Raw genomic sequence first — 21,357 nt, 5'->3', positions numbered from 1 at the left:
ATCCACTTTTCATCCGTGGGAGAGCGATTGCCACAGTTGTTGCAGTAACCCAAATTACAGCAAAATAACAATCACTTCCTTAAAAATAGACGTCGGAAAAGAACGTTAAGCAGTCAGCGATCCACGTTTACTTACAAAACGTATATAGTCTATGCGGCCGTGCCTGGTAAGCAACACAACGTGCTTGTTCCCCGGTTTAAGAAAAAGAAGAAAAAAAAACAACGGTGGTAGTATTATACAGTCAGAAACCACAGTTCTGACCTTGCTAAAACAAATTATTTTGTTAGGAGCAACGGCAGCTTTAATCAAATAAATATGCGCGTAAATTTCTTGCTGTCAAAAAAAGTTCTACAATCCCAGCAGGCGAGTGGCCGATCCCTGCTGTTCCACGTCTCTGTGGCTCCTTCTCTGAGCCCATAAAGGTGAGAGCTTGGTCATTCTTTCCAAGCCCAAAAAGCAGCTGGGGAAAATGCTGCCAGAGGAGCCGGTGAACAACTGTCATTGCAGCGAGAAACCTTTCAGGCATTCGCAAAGCCTTAGGCTTGGCTGTACCTGCTGGCATTCAGCCAAAAACTGCCTGGATGTTACTTTGTGGGGGGGGGGGGGGGGGGACATTTTCTTGTTTCTTCTCTTCTTGGCAATTCTGCTCTTTTTTTTAAGGGGCATGGATCACATACAGTACTTACAAGGATTAAATCAAGAATAGAACAAGTCACAAAGAAAGCTACTGTAGTGACAAAAATCCCTTCTTAAAGGGGGGGGGGGGGGGAGGAGACAGAAACTCACAGATGTGAACAAGAAAAGGGGATAGAGAAAAAAAAAGTGAGAGCTCTCTAGATCTTCCTGAGCTTAGGGGCCTGCCTTCAGTTTTGTCCTTTTTGCCTCCCCCCCCCCCCCCCCACCTTGTACCTCGCTCCTTCCCCTCCCGGGCACCCTCCGCTTTCCCCTGACCTCTGGCTTTGTTATTCTGCATGTCTGATTAGCAAGAACCTGATTGGCTGGCTGCCTGCTGAAAGAGGGATTCCATTCAGCCCCCCCTCCCACACCCCTCGGTCAGGAAACGTGAGCGGGGCTGATGGCAGCAGATCAGCAGAGCTGAAGGGTTTAGCCCAGGGACTGGATGTGACAGCGGGGCAGAGGTGGTGGCATTGAGCAGCTCAACCGGGGGCCGATTCGGATTCCGGCAAAGGATCAAAGCATGGAGTGTTGCTGTTGGGCTACTGCTGGCACTCTGCTCCTGGCGACTTTCCTGCTCCTGGTAAACATCTCTATTTTTTAAAGTCATTGATTACTTTTGGGGTTTTTTTAAGAGTCAAGCAGGGTTGATGGTGTTTGCAAACATCAATGTCTCACTTACTTTTGAAAGCCGGTAACGTTTGGAATAGGCTGGCAGGTACTTGCGAGCTTAAGTATGGGTGATGTGTGTATTGTGTGACCTGAAAAATAGTGTATTGGATGCATGGAATTTGCAACTTTGTCTGAAATCTAACTATGCACATTCCTGTTTTTGGAACCAGTGACTTTTTTTTTTTTACCCCTTTCCCTTTATTTTTTTTTTCTTGGCTACACAGCCAACAAAGTTTGTGCAGCTTGTCCAGAGCTTGAATGAACTCCCATAACCATCTGCAGATTATGAAAAGGTTACCCGATTTACGTGTACTGATAGCTTTGGAAACTAATCGTTATGCTTGCAAGTCTCAGTTGACTTGTATATTTAAAAAAAACGCAGGAGAACCTGGTCTGTGTTTTATTAACACAAGCAAGTCTTTTTTTTGAAATTTTCTCTCCAGTCAACACGGAAAGATACTGTCTTCCTGGCCGGCCTTTCTGCATGACTGTAACTGAACTGATCTAAATGTCCCATGATGTTTCATAATACATTCTCCTATGGAGACAGTGCTTTTAAGTGTCCCAAAAATGTGCAGAGGACATATTTTCATAGTAAAACACTGGGTGGACTCGTGTGGAAGCAGATACCACAGTGATCTAGGTCTAGGCATTTGTCTAAATGCTCGTGTACGAAAACCCTTCACACATTCTCCTGGCTTGCAGGTAAAGGGGACGGTGTAAAAACCGGATACAGCGGGATCCTCAGGGTCCCCAGGTAAAGCGCTTAACAATGAATGCTGTTCACTTTAATCCACTCTCTATAGAATACAGTAGTGAAAAGCATGCCTGTAATTTGTTCCTGCGGTCTACCCTTAATGGTAAATTGACTCTAGTATTCGAAGTCTCTTGCACCAAGGTCTTAACTTAGTTTGTGATGTCCTGCGGCTGCGCATCTCTAAAGCTATGTCTTGCTGTATATTAAACGCAATTGTCTCATTTTGTGGTAGACCCCTAGGCTATGAAGTCACAACCCCCTTAACTGAGTCTTTCTGTGGTGCTGTATTCTGGCAGTCAGTTTCTGGGGGTAGCAGAATCTCATTATAAGAAATACATTTGCTGGCTCCCAGCCAGTTTGCTGCAAAGAGAGAACATTATATTATGTTTACTTTCCATAAGCGCGGTGTCTGCACGGAATGATTGTGTAGGGCGCGTTACTGTGATACCCATGCCAGCATGCACAGCATGTATCAGCGCCTGTCCGAACAATGTTATTACTAGCAATTCCCAATTTCAGTTCATGCCAACATGATGCTGGTAGTTTTTGATTTCACGGTCTCGTCCCGTAAGAAAAGTAAGACTTTACAGTCTACGAGCGATTCAGCCTGTCCTGCAGAAATCGGGAGCCAGCTCGCAATCCAGTTGGTTCTACAGAACCTACCAATTGTCTTTCTGAATGAAAGGCCCGAGAGCTTGTCTCGACGGGCCCAGTTAAACGAGGGCTGGGCCCGTTCGAGAAGGCTCCAGGGTTGCCAGGTGGAAAATATTTTTCCAGCCCAAAGGAGCCCAAAATCCAGCCCAAAACCCCCCAAACTCAAACCCTGCCCCTGACACCCCCGCCCCCGCGTCATCACCCCCGCCCCCGCCGTCATCAACCCCGCCCCCGCCGTCATCGGCCCCGCCTCCCCCGTCATCGGCCCCGCCTCCCCCATCATCGGCCCCGCCTCCCACGTCACTAACCCCGCCCAAAAACGTCACTAACCCCGCCCACCGCGGCCGAAAAAAAACCGCCCAAAGCCCAAAAACCAGCCCAAAAAAACGCAGCCCGCCGCGGGCAAAATTTCCAGCGGCGGGTCGCGGAAAACCGCCCAATTGGGCGGTAAAACCGCCCACCTGGCAACACTGGAAGGCTCTGAGGGCAGTGGGGTGAAGAGCATGTGGTTATGGGGGGGGGGGGTGGGGGGTTGTGTTCGGCTGGTGAGCACGTGGGCAGCTGGGATTGGTCAGATCAACAGAAGCAACACAGGCAGCTGATTGGAGGATAGGTTGCTGGGGGGCGGGGCTGTGGGAAGGGAAGAGGGGCTCTGCTTCCTCTGAGACTCAGGGCGTTGTCTGATCCTCGGAGGCAGTTTTGCAAAGGAGCTGTGCAGCTTTTCAAGAATGATTGAGGCTTTAAGAGATAGAAAACTTACAGACTAACAGCAGTGTTGCCAGGTGGGCGGTTTTACCGCCCAATTGGGCGGTTTTCCGCGACCCGCCGCGGGAAATTTTTGCCCGCGGCGGGTTGCGGTTTTTTGGGCGGTTTTTTAGGCTTCCGGGCGGCTTTTTGGGCGGCTTTTTGATTTTTTTCGGCCGCGGGGGGCGGGGTTAGTGACGTTTTTGGGCGGGGTTAGTGACGTTTTGGGCGGGGCCGATGACGTGGGAGGCGGGGCCGATGATGTGGGAGGCGGGGCCGATGACGGGGAGGCGGGGCTGATGACGGGGAGGCGGGCCCGATGACGTGGGAGGCGGGGCTGATGACGGGGAGGCGGGCCCGATGACGTGGGAGGCGGGGCCGGTGACGGCGGGGGCGGGGCCGGTGACGCGGGGTGGGGGTGTCAGGGGCGGGGTTTGTGTTTGGGCGGGTTTTGGGCTGGTTTCTGGCCCGGATTGGGCTGGAAAAAAAATTTCTACCTGGCAACCCTGACTACAGCTGCAGTGGCTTGGAGGAAAGGTTTCTGCCTTCACAGAGAGGTTAGAAACTTTGTTGGATCGAGTCCAACTTCAGGAGGTCAAAAGGACAAAGTTCCCAGGCAGGAAGGAACTGGGGAGACCTGCACCATGGTGTTGGGAGCAGGCAGAGGAGAATCAAGGTGTGGAGCTCATTTTGCGCCAGTACTCAGGCAGCCCAGCACATGTGAGTACCGGGGGGGGGGGGAGGCAGATCTAAGGAGCTCAGCGGGGGTCACAGAAAAAGGGGCAGGGGAGTTGCCAGTGGAGGCATCGACCTTCACTAACAGGCTGGAGCTGGCGTGAGTGAGAAAGGGTCAGAGTAGGGGGGCTGGTGCAGGGAATCAGTGAGGGATTCCTACCCCCTCCCTGCTGCTTGCATGGCAGAGGTGGCAACGGCTGGGGTTTAAGGGGAGCACACATGGCCTGGGCAGAGTGCCTATGGAGGGGGGTCTGCTGCCTGCGGGTAGACGGGGGTGGAGAGAGCAGCGGCGGTTGGTGGGCACGCACAGCCTTCTGGTCCTGTATCGAGGAGCTATGGGGGAGGGTTTCCTACAAACATAGGCGACTCTTCGACAGGCTGGGGTCCATACCCATGGGTTTTGGGTCTCCCTGCGCTATGCCCCTATGGGCAGCGGCCATGGCTCTTCCCCAGGTGGTCACATGGGCTGGGATACCTCCGAGGGCGGATATGCATTGGGCATTTCCGGGGTTCCATGGGGTCTTGCCGGAAGCGTCCTGGGGGGGGGCTGGGGCAAGTGTGGGAGTCCGAGGGGGCTGGTTTTGCTGCCGCTTCCTTTTGTCATTACAGGTGCAGAGTGCAACGGAGGGAGTGGAGCCGGCGACTGGCGGGTCCAGCCAGATCGAGCAGGGGACGCGGAACGCCCTTCTACAGTGCAGCAGGAGGAACCAGTGGTGAGACAGAGACAGGGCAGGAGAGGACCCCGTTCATCCAGGACACGGCGGAGCAGCTGGACTGGGCGTCAGGACACAGCCCTGCTGCAGTCTCGGGATCGTCCATGGCAGGTGCTGGAGCTTCTGGATCGGGTAATGGGTCGTCCTCTAAGCGAGCACAGGGGGGAGTGGGTGACGAAAAGGGAGGGGCAGGGGGGAAGCGGATTAGGGCTTCCTCTTATTCCTCTTCCGCATCCTCCTCTTCTCGGTCAGTGGGCGTCTCCAGGGCGGCAGAATTGGCAAAGGGTGCTGGAGAGAGGAAGGGGCCCGCCTGCCAGGGTAGCCCTGTCTGGGAGTGGGTCCTGCGCTCGTACGTAGGAAGATCAGGCGGAGAAAGTGCATAGCTATATGTTAGTAGCGGGAGGCTGGGGGGCGCCGGAAGGTTGCGAAGGAGAAGACATAGGCAGAGGGTACGAGGGAGCGTGAGAGCACCAAACCGGTGGTAATTCGGTTCGGTCTTGTCTGCGCATGACAGTGAATGGGGGCGTTGCCGACACAGGATCAATTTATGGTGGTTCACATGGCTCCCAGGGCAGCACTGGTAGAGGTTGGGGGATGGGTAAATGGGGGTTGGCCCAGGCGGCTCTGGGTCGGTCCTTCGGGCCATGAGTGCGGGGGGGGGGGCGGTGTCCCGGGAGCCGGATCTGGGCCATACTCCGAGGTCTATTGGTGGTTCAGTAGAGCTTCCTGTCCATTTATGGACTGCAAGTTGCGACGCATCCGTTCCGCCTGCGGCCAGAGGCATGTAGCGGCAGAATGTCAGGAAGGGACCGGGGGGACCGTCCGCAGCGAAGCCATAATTGATTAGCCGTGCCCTTATACCGGTGAGGGTCGATGCGATGCTGCCATGGCTCCATCGATATCCGGTCAGGGACGCTGCAGAGGCATTAGGGTGGGATCTCGTGGAGGGGGTTGTCATTCCGTTTCAAGGTCAGCTGGGCAGTAATTGGGGGCAGAACTTGGGTCCACCGAGTGGCTGCGGGAGGTGGTGAGGAATAAGTTGACGGAGGGGATTGCGTTCGGCAGGATTGCCGGTCCATTTCCGTCCTTTGCGATATCTCCTGGTGCGGTTATACCTAAAAGACAGCGCTGGGGTAATTCCAGCTCAGGCGCAACCTCTCGGACCCAGCGGGTGGGTACGTAAATGAGAGCATTCCCAGAGACTTCTGCTCAGTGCAGTACATGTCATTTGACGGTGTGGTATGGTTGATATGCCCGGGGGGGTAGGGGCGCAGATGGCTGAGGTCGATATTGAGGCGGCGTTCAGGCTGTTACCTGTTCACCCTTCTGCGTTTCTGTTGCTGGGCTTCCACTTTGAAGGGTCTTTTTTACGGGGGCTGGAATGCCGATGGGTGGTTCAGTCGCCTGTACGTACGGGGAACAGTCAGCTCATACGTACACTGGGTGATGGGCAGGGGTCCAGGCTCGAAAGTATAGTGCGCTATTTAGACAATTTCTCTCTATTGGGGCAGTTGAGGTCGGGGACCGTGGGCATATGCTGAGAGTCTTTAGGGCGGTTGCGGAGGACTTTGGCATCCCCTGGGCTACCGACAAAATGGAGGGCCCAGCCGCGGTCCTCACAGACCTCGGCACTGAAATTGACACAATACGGACAGTTTACCCATTTGTTGCGGGAGAAGGTGATTCAGTCGGAAGAGCAGATTCTGGCAGTGTTACAGGCCCGTAAGGCTACATTGTGTACCATTTCAGTCCCGGGTGGGAGCCTTAATTTGGCATGTCACGTCATCCCGACGGGTCGGGCCTTGTCTTGGCGGCTGGCATTTGCGACGTCAGGGGTCACGGAGCCTTTTCATCATGTGTGCTTGTCAGCGGGAGTTCGTTGCGATGTGGTTGGAGTTTTGTGTGCGTGTAAAGGTACATTAGCGTGGCAGAGCACGGTGGTGTCTAATGCGGATCTCGACTTCTGTACGGATGCAGCAGAAGGCTTGGGTTTGGGGTGTACTGTGAGGGCGCGTGGTGCACTGAACCGTGGCCGGACAGCTGGATAGCGGCGGGAGTTACAAAGACCATTACCTTCAGGAGCTGTTCCCGTTTGTAGGGGCATGCGAGTGGCAGCCAGGGAAGTGGCAAAGTACAAGCATCCTGGTGTGGTGCACAATCAGGGGTGTGGTAGAGGTGGTGAATAAGGAGGTTGCACGTGCTTGCTGGTGAGCTCCGTGATCAGGGAATTGGTCCTGCGCTGTGTGCAACAAATGTGCACGTACGGGCTAGGCACATGCCGGGGAATGTCCAATCGTATGGATGATGCACTTTCTCGTTTCAATTTCAGACTTTCCGGGCTTTGGCACAGCGGCAGAGGCGGAAGGGCAGCCAATGCCAGGGCATTTTGGCGGCTAGGAGGCCTGAGGTGTGGGAGCGGCCGAGAATCTCGATTGCACCTGCCACACGGTCAGCGTATACCTGTGGATAGGACAGAGTGACTAGTTAGTTTCGGGACTAAGGCTGGACAGCGAGTCGGGCATCAGGTGAGCTGTTAGCAGCCTACATTGTTCTCACACAGGCATGGGGTATTTCTCGAAATGCAGCCGCGCATCATCTGGCTGGGTTCTCCTTTTCCAGCAACGTGTGTGGGTGAGGCCTGCCGAGCTTTAGTTTTCAGGTGAGCAGTGCCTTGAATGGTCAGAGCCGCTCATCTTCCTTGGTGCTGGACGCGTGCTGGCGGATTACTCACGACTTTGGGTGTGCTTTTTGCGGGCTGTTGAGTGCGCGACTTATCCAACATTCGAGATACGCCTCTTCCGAGTGGCCTCCGCATTGGCATCTTATGGGACCTTTTGGGCAGGCGAGCTTGTAGCGAGCCGCAGGTCGGTTGCTGTGTTATCTGGGTTGTTACGGGAGACTGTTGGTATCCAGACTGGAGTATGGCGCAGTAAGATCTTGCGCACAAAAAAGGAGTTCGGGCAGGATCTCATACCCAGTGTCCTTGTTGGAGGCCTACCTGGGGGTCCGCCCACATGGCCCTCTTTCCTTATTAGTACATGCGAATGGCGCCAGCAGTGGTCTTCCGGGGCGTACCGTGGGTATATTAGGCCCTCCTGAGGGAGCCTAGTACAGGGCCGGTACATAATGGTGGGGTGTGCTCTGTCGTGGTTATTTCTATGCTTTAGCCGGTGGCCTGATATGCCGGCGGTTTAGTTTATTGAAGGGGCTGCCGGTGTGGGTGCTCGCTTTCCCCGTGTGTGGTTGCCCCTTCCCCTTTGAGATGCTGTTGGTTTGATCTACTCAGTCTGGATGGTTGGACACGCCTTCATTCATTGGGCTGGTAGCAGAGCAGCGAGACATCCTGGGGGGATTCACCGGGGATTGGCGCGGCGCGGGGCCTAGATAGCCTGGCTAGGAGAGTGGGGCATGCTGAGGAGTCAACGAGGGCCACTGTTGTATCGGCTGCGCAACAGACCGCGACACCTTCAGGGGTTACTGGTTCGGGGTGGGGGAACGAGGTGGATGGTTGGACGGGTAAGAGACTCAGTGACACTAAAAAGGGGGAGACTCACGATTGGTATTGGCCTGGTTTCCTGGTACAAAATTGGTGGTCGGATATTATACCCAGACCTGCCCGCCTACTGGCGCGCAAGGGGCACAGGGGTTGCGCAAGGTCAATCGGCAGGTCACAGTATGGGTAAGAACGATGGGAGGTTTCCAACTTCAACACAACTGGGTGGCTGCTCAATGAGCGGGGCTTTTGCACGGGACAGGGTACACCTGTCTGATGGGGGTCTGGATCTATTCTAAATGATGTGCAGGTATTCTTGGAGCAGCATGGTATTGCAGGGTCTCAGTAGGCCGCAGCTTGCTTTGGGGGGGGGTGGGAGGGGGCCTTTGCAGGTGCACGGACCCCTCCCCCCCTGTGGCAAAAAGCCCGAGCTACAGAAGCAATGGCTCATGGGGGGGCTGAGCCAGGTCATTAAGATGGGTCAGGTGACCCGGAATAATGTGTGGAGGTCCACACGGGCCAGGCCTCTTGCTGTGAAGGCGGAGTCGAAAGGGTGAAGAGTTGCGGTGACAGCCGGAAGTGGAAGTTGCTGCTTTGCTATCATGGCGAGCGGCGGAGGGGGCAATGTGGGTGCTTTTGTTATGACAACTGTAGCTCGGGGGTGGGGGTTATCCTATACGGATGTTAATTGGAAGTTTAAATGTTAATAAATCAAGCTGCGGCCTATGGTTATTCCACAATTGTGTGCAGAGAGTTATTGAGTGAAAGCGTACGGGGGGGGGGGGGGATGTGGGGACATGCCTGGTAGAACGGGTCCCAGCTCCAAGGTTTATGAAAGGCCCGAGAGCTTGTCTCGACGGGCCCAGTTAAACGAGGGCTGGGCCCGTTCGAGAAGGCTCTGAGGGCAGTGGGGTGAAGAGCATGTGGTTATGGGGGGGGGTGGGGGGTTGTGTTCGGCTGGTGAGCACGTGGGCAGCTGGGATTGGTCAGATCAACAGAAGCTGACAGCACAGAAGCAACACAGGCAGCTGATTGGAGGATAGGTTGCTGGGGGGCGGGGCTGTGGGAAGGGAAGAGGGGCTCTGCTTCCTCTGAGACTCGGGCGTTCTCTGATCCTCGGAGGCAGTTTTCCCTCCCTCCCACCCTCTCATGTACTGGATGTGAGGAGGCTTATCTGTGTGGTGTTGTAGATGTTTTTCAGGAGTGGCATCGGAGTTTGTCGCAGCAGCAAAAAACCCGAGCTACAGAAGCAATGGCTCATGGGGGGGCTGAGCCAGGTCATTAAGATGGGTCAGGTGACCCGGAATAATGTGTGGAGGTCCACACGGGCCAGGCCTCTTGCTGTGAAGGCGGAGTCGAAAGGGTGAAGAGTTGCGGTGACAGCCGGAAGTGGAAGTTGCTGCTTTGCTATCATGGCGAGCGGCGGAGGGGGCAATTGTGGGTGCTTTTGTTATGACAACTGTAGCTCGGGGGTGGGGGTTATCCTATACGGATGTTAATTGGAAGTTTAAATGTTAATAAATCAAGCTGCGGCCTATGGTTATTCCACAATTGTGTGCAGAGAGTTATTGAGTGAAAGCGTACGGGGGGGGGGGGGGGGGGGGGGGGGGGATGTGGGGACATGCCTGGTAGAACGGGTCCCAGCTCCAAGGTTTATAGAGATACCGACTGATTGATTGACTCCCTTTCTAAGCACAGGTTGAAACATTTTACTCCGTTGTGTGCCTGGAGTTGAAGCCTGGCTTTTAGCGGGGAAATTAGAAGTAGAAGGTCCATTCTCATGACAGCTAAACCAGGAGTGGCTGAACCTTTCCTTAGGAAAAAAAAAAAGGAGAGATTCATTTTATATCTCTCTGATCGACTATCTCTTGAGAGACATGCTGAATACGGCAGCAAAGATGCATGTGACTTTCTTGTTTGGTTGGGTTTTTTTTTCCTCCTGGAAGATGAAAAATATGCTACAAGTTTATTCATGTTGGGTAATGCAAAAAAAAAATAATAATTATTATTATTATTGATTGTTCCCTATCATGTGGCTTCATTTGTCCCAAAGTCCACTTGTACACCTGGCCTTGGAGCACACACTGTGCAATTAGTTTCCTCAAGCAGCTGCTCAGTGCACAGAACATTTTTGCATGGCGTGTGTGAGACGCCAGGATATCGTTTGCACACTGGATAATTTGAATTCAGATATCAAACTGAAAGGATCTTTAGGAAGACTGGCCAAGAGAGACTCGTTTTGGTCTGTACTAGCAAACAAAATAAGTATTTAAATAGAGAAGAGACACCAACATCTCAGACGTAAAGCCAGAAAGAAGAAAATAACAGCTATTTTTTAAGTGCTAGTTGACTATTGAATTAATTTAAGATAAGTAAATACATGTGTTATACTGCATGGTGTTAGATGGAAAGCTGTTACGCTGACCCTGTACCTGCCATTGTTGGGAAGGAATAAGGTGCAACAGACCGACAGCCAGGGCTTAGGTGACACCAGTGACAGCTAAACGCGCTGTGATTGGCTGAGAGAGACCTGGAGGGGCATAATCAAAAGGGACGTCCAAATAGTTTTGATTTAGATGTCCTCGCACGTCCCGATCCCCGATTCTCTCCAGCGGTGGTCATTTCGGTTCGGGCACCTTAGTCGTAAGAAAAATGCATCCAAGAGAAGGACACCCATCACAAAATCTGAAGAAAAAAACGTCCAAGTGTTCGTCAGGGATGTACTTTTTTTTTTTTTTTTGAGTGAAGGACGTCCAAGTGTTAGCACTTGAAAGGACATCCCTGATGAGCACTTGGACAGTTTTTTTCTTCCGATTTTTGTGATGGGTGGCCACCTCTGCATGGGGTCCCGCTCACAGCAGCCCCAGCGAGAGGTGCAGATCTCCCGTTAGGTTTTCCACGGTGCATGGGGTCGGAAACGATAGTGCATCACATCGCATTCACATTATAATAGTAATTAGCTCATTTGCATTCCGTTTTCGTTAGCTGCTTCCTTGACAGGAAAATGGCTCGGAGAACCCTTTTGTGCATGTCCCAGTTTACTACTTGCACGCTAAACTGGCTAGAACCAGTTTAAAAACCACATTGCTGGCTCGTTAAGTTTAGTGCATCTGGCCCCTAATCCCAAGCATTCAGACTGCTTGTTTTTTTTTTTAAGCAAGAGTCAGCTATTGTGTATATGTTTGAAGAGAGAAAGTTTTATCACATATTACATACATGCATGTTGCATTTGATGGATATTAGCCTGTGGAAAGATCTTTTTTTTTCTTTTTTATGGGCTTTCTATGACGTGAAAGAAAATCCCACATGATTGCTCTGCAGAAGATATACGTTCTCAGAAGTAACTCAGCATCCAGAAATACCTACACATTTGGTTCATCCCTTAATTGTCTCAGTGTCATAAATGTACTTTTTAGGCTCTCCTCTGGCATTGGGTTTTGAATAGTGGCCATTCCTCTCACAGACAGCGGCACAGAGACCGATAAATGAACTGTATATTACATCTGTGGATCTTAGGGAATGGTTTTAGCTGCTTTTTGAGGGCAGCAGCTTTCCCAGGGAGCAGGGCCAGTTTAACCATTGGGAACAGTAGGCGTGTGCCTAGAACAGCAGTTTCTGCAAAGAGCAGTTTCATTCATAGTGAAACAAAGAGATCCTGACAGCCACTTATATTCCGAGAACCATTGCCACATAATTTTACCTGCAAGGATGATGAACAGTTTTCAAATAGCCCATTTACCTTGGTAAATGACTTTTGGATATTGCCTTTGCTGTAGGTATGAATATTTAAAAGTATGATGTCCATTTGTGCATTTTCATAGGATTGCTGTCAAATGATTGTGATTTTTGAGTATAATTGTCAAAATCTTGGTGGGAGGACTGAAAAGTGAATTGAAGGGGAGGTGTAAGGCTGAAGGTTTGTCTTGGGCACCAAGTACCTGTCCTGCTAGGGAGATATTTATTCATATGTAATGCACTCCACACTGGTTTGACTACAAAAGGTTTGCACCAGCTCCAATTAATTCAGAATGTTGCAGCAAGACTATTTGAAGGTTGTAAGCAATGTGACCACATCACACCATTTTTGCAAAAACTTCTCTGGCTACCAGTACAGCACAGGGCCAAATTTAAAACTCTGTGTTTGATCTTCAAGGCCCTTAAAGGAAATGGCCCTGAGCAGGGGCGGAGCCAGACCTCAGCAGGAGGGGGGTCCAGAGCCTGAGGTGGGGGCACAGTTTAGCCCGCCTCCCCCAGCCACCGACCCCCCCTGCCACTTTCAACCACCCCTCCTCCTGCCACCGACCCTCCCCCGTCGTCGCCACCGCCGCCAGGTACCTTTGCTGAAGTCTTCTTCAGCACCGGTCTCCAGCACCTTCGCTGATCTGTTTCTGTCAGTCCTGACTCCTAAAGTCCTGCATGCACGTCCTGCATGGAGCTACATAGAGGACGTGCACGTAGGACATCAGGAGTCAGGACTGACAGAAACAGATCAGCAAAGGCACCGGAGATCGGCACTGAAGAAGACTTCGGTTGGCGGGGGTTCAGAACCACCACCAGCAAAGGTACCTGGCGGCGGTGGGGGGGGGGGATTGAAAGTAGCGGGGGAGGGTCAAAAGTAGAGAGGGCCAGGGCTAAATCTGTGGGGGCCCATGCCCCCATTGCCCCCACCTAGTTACGCCCCTGGCCCTGAGTACTTGAAGAACAAGATCTCCCTCTACACTTCTCTTCCCAGGTCACTAAGGTCCTCCCAAGGAGTATCCCTAACCATACCCTCTCTAAAAGACATCACAAGATGTGATACCCACAAGTGAGCCTTCTCCGGAGTAGCCACACACACTCTGGAATGCACTCCCTGAAATGCTTTGCATAGCACTAGCTGCATATACTATAGCAGGACATGTTTATCCACTCCTACCCTAGCTAAGATAACATTCAAGCACCTTTCTGACCTCATTTGCAACTTTCTTTAAAGTAGTACCTTATTTTCTTACTTCTGTTATTGTCGTATCTTTCTACATGTTTCATCTTTGCTTACACCCTATGCTGTTTATCAAAATGTTCTATTGCATATTGTGTTGACATTGTAATGTAGCATACTATGCCATACTTTGTATTGTTTGAATATTTTTACTGTTGTAATTGTCTATCGTCTATGTTTGACTTAATTCTTGCTGTACACTGCCTTGAGTAAATTCGTACAAAATGGTGGTTAAACAAATCCTAATAATAAATAAATAAATAGACAAATAAATAAAATAAAATACATAAAATACCTGTTTCTGTTCAGGCAGCACAGTACTTTCAGCTACTTCTACAGGACCCTGCTGCAGAGTCAGAGAGGTATCTGGAAGGACTGAGGCAATAATTTTAATCTTCTATTTTTCCTGTCAGAATTGCGGTGAATGAGTACTCTTTATGATCAGAGTTCTCTCTGAATTGGCATTCCTTTCCTAGTGATTATATAGCAATATTTGGACCGTACATAGCTGCTATTTAATTTCTCAGAGCTAGATTGTGAAAAATAATTAGTAGCAAGCCTTCTATAGAGCAAACGGTACATAAACACAGTAACAACCAACCATTACTTGTTCCTACTTAGGAAAAACAAAATTATAAACCTAATAAGGGAGGGGGTGGAAACAAACATGGACTCTTTGTAATGTTTTTTTGTATCTCAGACTGTTTAAAGTTGGTTTAATTCCTGCTGATTCAAAGAAGCAAATCCTGAAATGCTGGTGGGTAACATCCATTCTCTATCATCAGAGGATTATCAAAAGATTATACATTGATAAGGGGTGTCTAAGACTTTGTGTTGGCACCTATACTGCGTAATATCTTCCTCAGTCCACTTGCCTGCCATATTCAGTCGATAGTTTTAGACTGTTCTTTTTCACTGATGACATACAATTACTCTATTATGTGAATCCTAGTTCTATGGATCTCACTCAACAGTTGCCTTGTTGTGCTGTCTACTGGGCTTACTGCCCATCAGATGATTCTTAATCTGTAAAAAATGTCAGGCAATCTGGATTACTGGGTCAACAACTGTGCCTTCCTGTTCTCCCTTGCTGTTAGAAGTACCAGTTGCTTTGATCATTCTTAAAACCTTTGGTGCCATCTTGGACTACATATCCCATCAATTACCAGGACTTGCTTTCTTGCCTTTCAACAGATTAGAACTGTAAAGCCTCTTCTGTCAAAAGATGTGGTTCACACACTTCTACATATAGTTGTCACCAGTCGACTACTGTAACTCACTGTTTAATGGTATTCACCAATCAACGTCGAGAATGTTACACTTAGTACAGAATAAAGCTATTCATTTCTTTGCACAGTACTCACAACAATGATCATGTTATGCCACTTTTTCTCAAATACCATTGGCTTTTTGTGAGCAACCAAATTGAATTTAAAATGATTGTTTTTGCTTTGTGACCAGGCCTTGCAGCATCTCGTTTTGATTCTCATACCCCATTGGTTTCCACTTGATGCCTGTGCTGTGCCAGTGATAAATTATTGAGGATTACTCCCCATTCTCAGGGATGATGGGCCTCTACTAGACACTCTGCTTTTTACATTTTAGTCCCTTTATTATGGAATTTGTTTCCTAAAATTATTTGTTTGGAATCTTCATTGCCAAAATTTAAAAATTCACTTAAGACATATTTGTTTAGTGATGTGTTTAAGAAGGGTTGATCAGTAGAGTTAGGGAGGCCCCTGCTGTACTTATTTTTTTTCTTTTTTTGTGTTTTTAATTATTTAGTATTAAACTGTACATGACTTTGATGTCTTATATGAAATATAGTATGTCAAGTGTAGTACTAAATATAAACATTGGTTGAAAGACATTTGAAATACTGTTCTAAGCAATGTATTAGGATGCTACGTAGCTCACTGAAGTGCAGAGCAATGGAAAATATTTCTATCATGGCATAGGAGTAAAGGTTAACCTACAGAACGATTAGTTAGGTGTAGTTTATTTTGCATGATACATTGCCCTTTTTAGGCCAGCAAGGTGGTTTACAATGTTAAATAAAAATAGGAAGAGCTGAAAAATACTTAGAACATGACAGGAGTGAGTTGGTGAAGAAGTGAGAATGATCTTTGAAAAGAATTCATACGCTTGTACACTGAAAATCTATAGCACTGGGGCCTAGTAACCTCTGGTACAGTCTAAGTGGACTCTAGTGGGGGATGGGAACACTGTTCCCTCTAAGCTGAGCGAGAGTCCTCCAACTGCATTAATGCCAGTAGGGGGTGGTGCTTCATTATTGTGTTTTCAATTGCTAGTGACAGGTTTCCTGGAGTCTGCAGAGCTTGCCTGTCCCACAACATTGAAGATGTGATAGTAAAACAGCACTCCTTACTAGCAGGGCTGTAGATGGAGGACTCCCGCTCAGCTTGGAGGGAATAGTGGATGGGAGGGGATTGAATTGAGAAGACCTTAAAATAAATCACAAAGAGGGTAAGGGATAAGGAGACCAGCTAGACAAGTTAGACAATTGGACAACAACACTTTGAAAAGCACAGTAAGGATCTTAGATTTGATCCAATAGGAAACTCTCAAGTAAGCGAGAAGTGACTTGTGAGCATTACATACCTGCTCCATAGCAGTATTTTGAATCAATTGTAGGTGGTGGAGTGAAAGAACAGTGATGTAAGAAGAAATAGCTTTTCTGTAGCGTATGCAGTGATGACCAGTGAGCTCAGGAGTACAAACAGGCCCTTTTTATTTATTTATTTATTTATTTAAAATCACCAATGAAATATGAGAATGAAAATTCAGATGGGAGTTCAGGATGATTTCCAGGATAGGTACATCTGTTCTGATGGGAATTTGGATTCCAGCTAATGATGGGACTAATGTTGACAGCATATTCCTTCTTCCTATGCATGTATACTGAAATAGTCTTAAAAAACATGCACGAAAATTAGTGTGTAGGTACATGTAAATGAAGGAATACCAGATGCAAATGAGGCTTTAGTGTGTTTATAGATATGATCTCCCAAATTCTATATCGTGCGACTTAAGTTGTGCATGGAAATCGGTCATATTCTGGATTTGTACGCGCAACTTAATTGGTTTAACAAGCCAATCAGCACCCGATAATTGCTACTTAAGCAATTATTGACACTAATTGGCTTTAATAGAATTTACGCGCATAACTAAGTGTATTCTATAATGTGATGCGCATAAATTCTAAGACATGGCTCTGAAAAGGGGGCGTGGCATAGGCATTCCTAGCATTTATGTGCAGTGTTAGAGAATATGCCCCTTCTGTGTGTAACTTAGGTGTCGGCATTTACTCTAGGTTTTCATTGGGATAAAAGGCCGTGACTAAATAAAGTCACAGAGAATGGGCATTGGGCGTATTCTGTAAACTGCATTTAGATTTAGACATATTCTATAAACCACACCTAGCTTTAGGCATTGTTTATAGAATACACCTAGGCATAATATTTTTGTACTAATTTTTTAGGCATCATAAATAGATCTAACCCAATGTTCATTCTTCTTTGCTCTCAAAATATTTCAGGGGCTCAGCTAACATTGCGGTCCTTTTACTAAGCTGCATTAGGCACTAATCTGCTTCTAATGCAGCAATAATGGAGTATCATGAGACATGCTTAGATATCCTATGGTAATTGAAATGTATGCATGCTGAATAATTTTTCAAAAAACTTTTTTTGAGGGGTCATGTGTGAGAGTGGGTGTTCTTGCGCTAACCAGTTATCCCCTGTGATTCAGTGCAATTTAACCAGCAAGGAATGGCTCCTGGCTGATTAAATAGCATAGGACAAAGCTGGTTATCTCCCGCTAAATATTCCTGGTCAGCGCTTTAGCGGCTAACCAGTTATATCGCACGAAATAACCGGCTATTCGCTAATATTCAGTGCATCACTGGCTGTTTGGTGGCCAAATCGCGCTGCCGAGATAGGAGGCCTATTTTTTGCTGGTTTAAACTTCACTGGCCACTACTGAATATTGGCTTGACTGGTGATGATTCTGGCTGATAGATTTAACACTTCATAGCAGGGTGGTCATTTAGGTTTCCTTTTATTCAAAATAAAAATTATTGCAAGCAAGATGAAGGTTCATGAGATAGACCACTGGCAACCGAATATCAGTTATCTTCCATGAACTTCTTGCCTGACAAAGGGAGCATACAGTTTATATAAGCTAAAAAGAAATTACATCGGGGGGGGGGGGGGGGGGGTCAACTAACAATCAGTTCTAATGAAAGAATCAGTAGGTCAACAAGAATACAAAAGAAATAGGATGTTGATTGATAGGTAGGATACAGTTGATTATTTTCAAGACTGTAAAGCATGATATCTTCTGAACTTTTGAAACAATACTATGTTTTGTTGAACAATATGAACATGTTATTTTGGAGCTTAGAAACTTTAGAATAGAAAACAGCTTTCAACAGTCATTCTTATCTGGTGCATTAGGTCCTATTCTCCTTTCTGGGGCCTTGCAATCTTCCAAAAATTATCAGTTCACATTGATTAGGCCTTTCCTGAGGTCAGTGTAAAAGCTGAGAGCAGCAAGTTTATCTCATGTAACCTAGGAACATTTTCTACTGTTTTTCAAACCAAAGATATTAACCATATGTTTACCAAATCCACAATTCCTTCCTCTTGTCATATGAGCTCCTTTTGGGATTATTTAGACAACATTAATCAATACTCATTAGGGATTCTATCTCTAATATTTGTTCACAATTTCCCCCATCAAAAGTTAAATCTATATTCTCAGTCTGTTCCTCAGCTAAGTGATGTGTAATGTACATTATATGTGAAGTCATGGTAAGTGGTTTCATAGTGGCCATCTGTTTCATACAACATTGAAAACATTGCACACAACACTGCAATCCAATACAAGTTATTAGTATTGCTATAATCACTACAGCTATAATCTGTACAATATTTCTTCCCCAAGAACCAAAGTTGGGTAACCAGGACCAATTCCAGGCACTGTAACCCATATCTGAGCTTTTTGGGATGTAGGTTAGATTCTCAAAATAGGCTGCTGAATGCAACAAATCTGAGATTGATCATCAACATAAACACAACAGCTAGTATTTATAAAGGCATAGACACCTCCTTGGTCAGAAAGTAAGTAATCTAAGGCTAGCCTATTCTGAATAGTAAATTCACGCATTTGGGTCATCTCCTTATTAATAAGTCATATGTCTAGGGCTAGATCATGACCCATTCAACTACAGCCTGAAGTCTTCTTACTGCATGAGTAAGGGTCCTCATTCCATGCCACCACTTCCAAAAGGTTTTACACGTTGATCATTCACTATGACTTTAGATTTTTCTAAATCTCATTTCTGCAGCATCCTAGCCTTATTAGTGATCTGGGAAATATGTGGTTAAGGTATAATTTCTGAATAATTATTATGTATGGTCAAATGTGGATATAACTCCACAATTGTACAGGTTCCTCCCCATTCAGGAGGCAAATGCTGATAAGTTAAGTGACCACACAAGAAACTGTGTCCCATTAAGGCTTCTTTACTCTCATGGAAGAATGCCTTTTCCATCAAATAACCAAGTGACTGTGAGAACCTTATCAGAAAGCAGATCCTGAAGAGGTCTGGTAATGACAGCATAGTCCAGGATCCATTGTCTGTAGTAATTTGCTATTCTAAGCAACTTCCTGTTTCTTAGTAGTACGCCGTCGTAAAATTCGAATAGCAGCACTTTTGGTGGGTAACAATTCTCTACTACCTTGACTGAGTAGAAATCCCAAATACATAACTTTGGGTTGGCAGAACTGGAGTTTCTTCCGATTAGCTTTAAGGTTAATGTTAAATTGATGGTTAAGCAATAGGACAGAGTCTTTTATACAAGCCTCCTTAGTGGGTGAGAAGACCAGGAGGTTGTCAACAACATACTGTATCAAGATGAACCCTACCTTAAATTGCAAGGGTTCTAAGGCCTTTTTTAATGCATGAGAAAAGTAAGAGGTAATTTCAGCATATCTCTGAATCGAGGTGGTCAAGGTGTATTGTTGGCCCCTATATGTAAAAGACCTCCTAAGCATCATTATGGAAATCCTGTGCTTCAGGATTAGAAATTCTTAGCTTCTAAGACTTCTTGAGGTGATACTATGGGCCACTGGAAAAGAGATAGCTGCATGTTCACTGGTCTCTAGAAACAAATACACACTTAGGGGATGCATTTTATCAAGCTTGTTGTTATTATTATTATTATTAACATTTGTATAGCGCTACCAGACGCAAGCAGCGCTGAACACCTGACATAGAGAGACAGTCCCTGCTCAATAGAGCTTGCAATCTAAAAATAATACAGACAGATGACAATTAAGGGCAAAGGAAGTACAGGGTGAGAAGGAACAAGGGGAGCCAAAAGCAGTGGTAAAAAGGTGGGTTTTCAGCATAGATTGTTCTGTGTGTAAAACATGTTTTACACAGAGTAAAGGGCTTTTATAAAAATGCACATCTGTAATACATGCATATCTGTAATACATGCATAAAACATAGGCACATGTACAGAATTCAGTAAATGGTGCCCCCCAAAGTTAGATGTCTGGAAAGATCTGCGCTTAGACCTTCTGAAACTTGGTGTAAATGCTGGTGTGCTTTTTACAAATTGTGCTTAATCCGCTTGATCTGTTCATTGATCTTCTCATTTGCTCTTAATATATTAGTTCATTCCTTGGTTATTACACAACTGGACTACTGTAACTCTCTCTATAGATGCCTTGGGACAAAAGAAATCCACCGACTACAAGTTATCTAGCATACTACAATCTGACTAATCACTAGCTCACGAAAATATGACCATATTACCCCCCTCCCCCATATCAAAGATACACACTGGCTCTCAATCACTCATTGCATCACCTTTAAGATCTTACTCTTAGTCTTCAATATTTTGGCCTCTGGCAAACCCCCTTACTTGTCACATCGGCTTACTCCTTACAGCCCAGCAAGAACTCTCAGATCAGCATACCAGAATCAATTAGTCATACTAACTTACCCGAGAAATAGTACACGAGCATACCAGACAGGCAATTATTTTCTATCCAGGGCCCTCAACTGTGGAACTTCCAGCCTCACTCCAACTACAGCCTTCTTTGGACAAATTTAAGATGGATCTGAAAATTCATCTCTTTTTGGGCACTTTCCCTTAATATTCCTGTTGTAGTTACCAGTGAACTGAACTCCAAGATGGAGTGCTGAAGACATTTGCAGCAGTCCTAATGTTTCTTCCCCCCTTTGTCTTATTATTGTAGTTCCTCCCCTCCTACGCTTACTATCCATGTATATTCTCAACATGAGTACCTCTTCTATCCCCTGTTGTTAGACTATAAGCCACTCTGAAGGCATACCCAAAGAATGGGGTAGTAAAACTTAATTACACACTTAAACGTTAGGTGCCAGCACTTATGGCATCCATATGGGACCTTGCCAGGTATTTGTGACTTGAATTGGCCACTGTTGGAAACAGGATGCTGGGCTTGATGGACCTTTGGTCTGTCTCAGTATGGCAACACTTATATACTTATGTAAGTCAGTACATATTTCCTTATTATTATTTTTGTAATTTTAGATTTCTTATATTGTGGTCAAAAATGTAAATATTAATTACCTTTGTTTTGGTGGTCTGCTGTTGATGTGATATTTCTTTAAGCCACAAAGGTATTATTTGTGATTGTATAAAAATAAAGTTAAAAATGAAAAAAAAAAAAGAATACTAGTATTTAAGCCAGGTTTCTATAAAAGCTGCTCAGCCTGGCGTACCTTTTATAGAATAGTTGCTTAGAACGGATTTTTCCTGGCGCCTAAATTGAGCGTCATTTACTGAATCTGGCATTTAATGCATGGCTATCACCTGGATATCTGCCATGTGACCGTGTTAACAGTTTTGCTGTA

At 47.0% G+C, this 21,357-nt stretch overlaps 1 protein-coding gene across 1 annotated transcript in view; it reads left to right on the top strand.

The window, feature by feature from the left end:
* Window positions 1-1,181: 1,181 nt before the first annotated feature.
* ADAMTSL1 (ADAMTS like 1) overlaps window positions 1,182-21,357 on the top strand; it is a 550,999-nt gene continuing 530,823 nt past the window's right edge. The window contains exon 1 of the mRNA XM_030194223.1: window positions 1,182-1,258. Within this exon, the coding sequence (XP_030050083.1) occupies window positions 1,199-1,258 (60 nt within the window). The 5' untranslated portion in view covers window positions 1,182-1,198. The remainder of the gene's footprint in view (window positions 1,259-21,357) is intronic.

The sequence above is a fragment of the Microcaecilia unicolor genome, chromosome 2 (assembly GCF_901765095.1).
Source record: "Microcaecilia unicolor chromosome 2, aMicUni1.1, whole genome shotgun sequence".
Lineage (NCBI taxonomy): Eukaryota > Metazoa > Chordata > Amphibia > Gymnophiona > Siphonopidae > Microcaecilia > Microcaecilia unicolor.
This window is presented reverse-complemented; position numbering and strand designations above follow the sequence as displayed.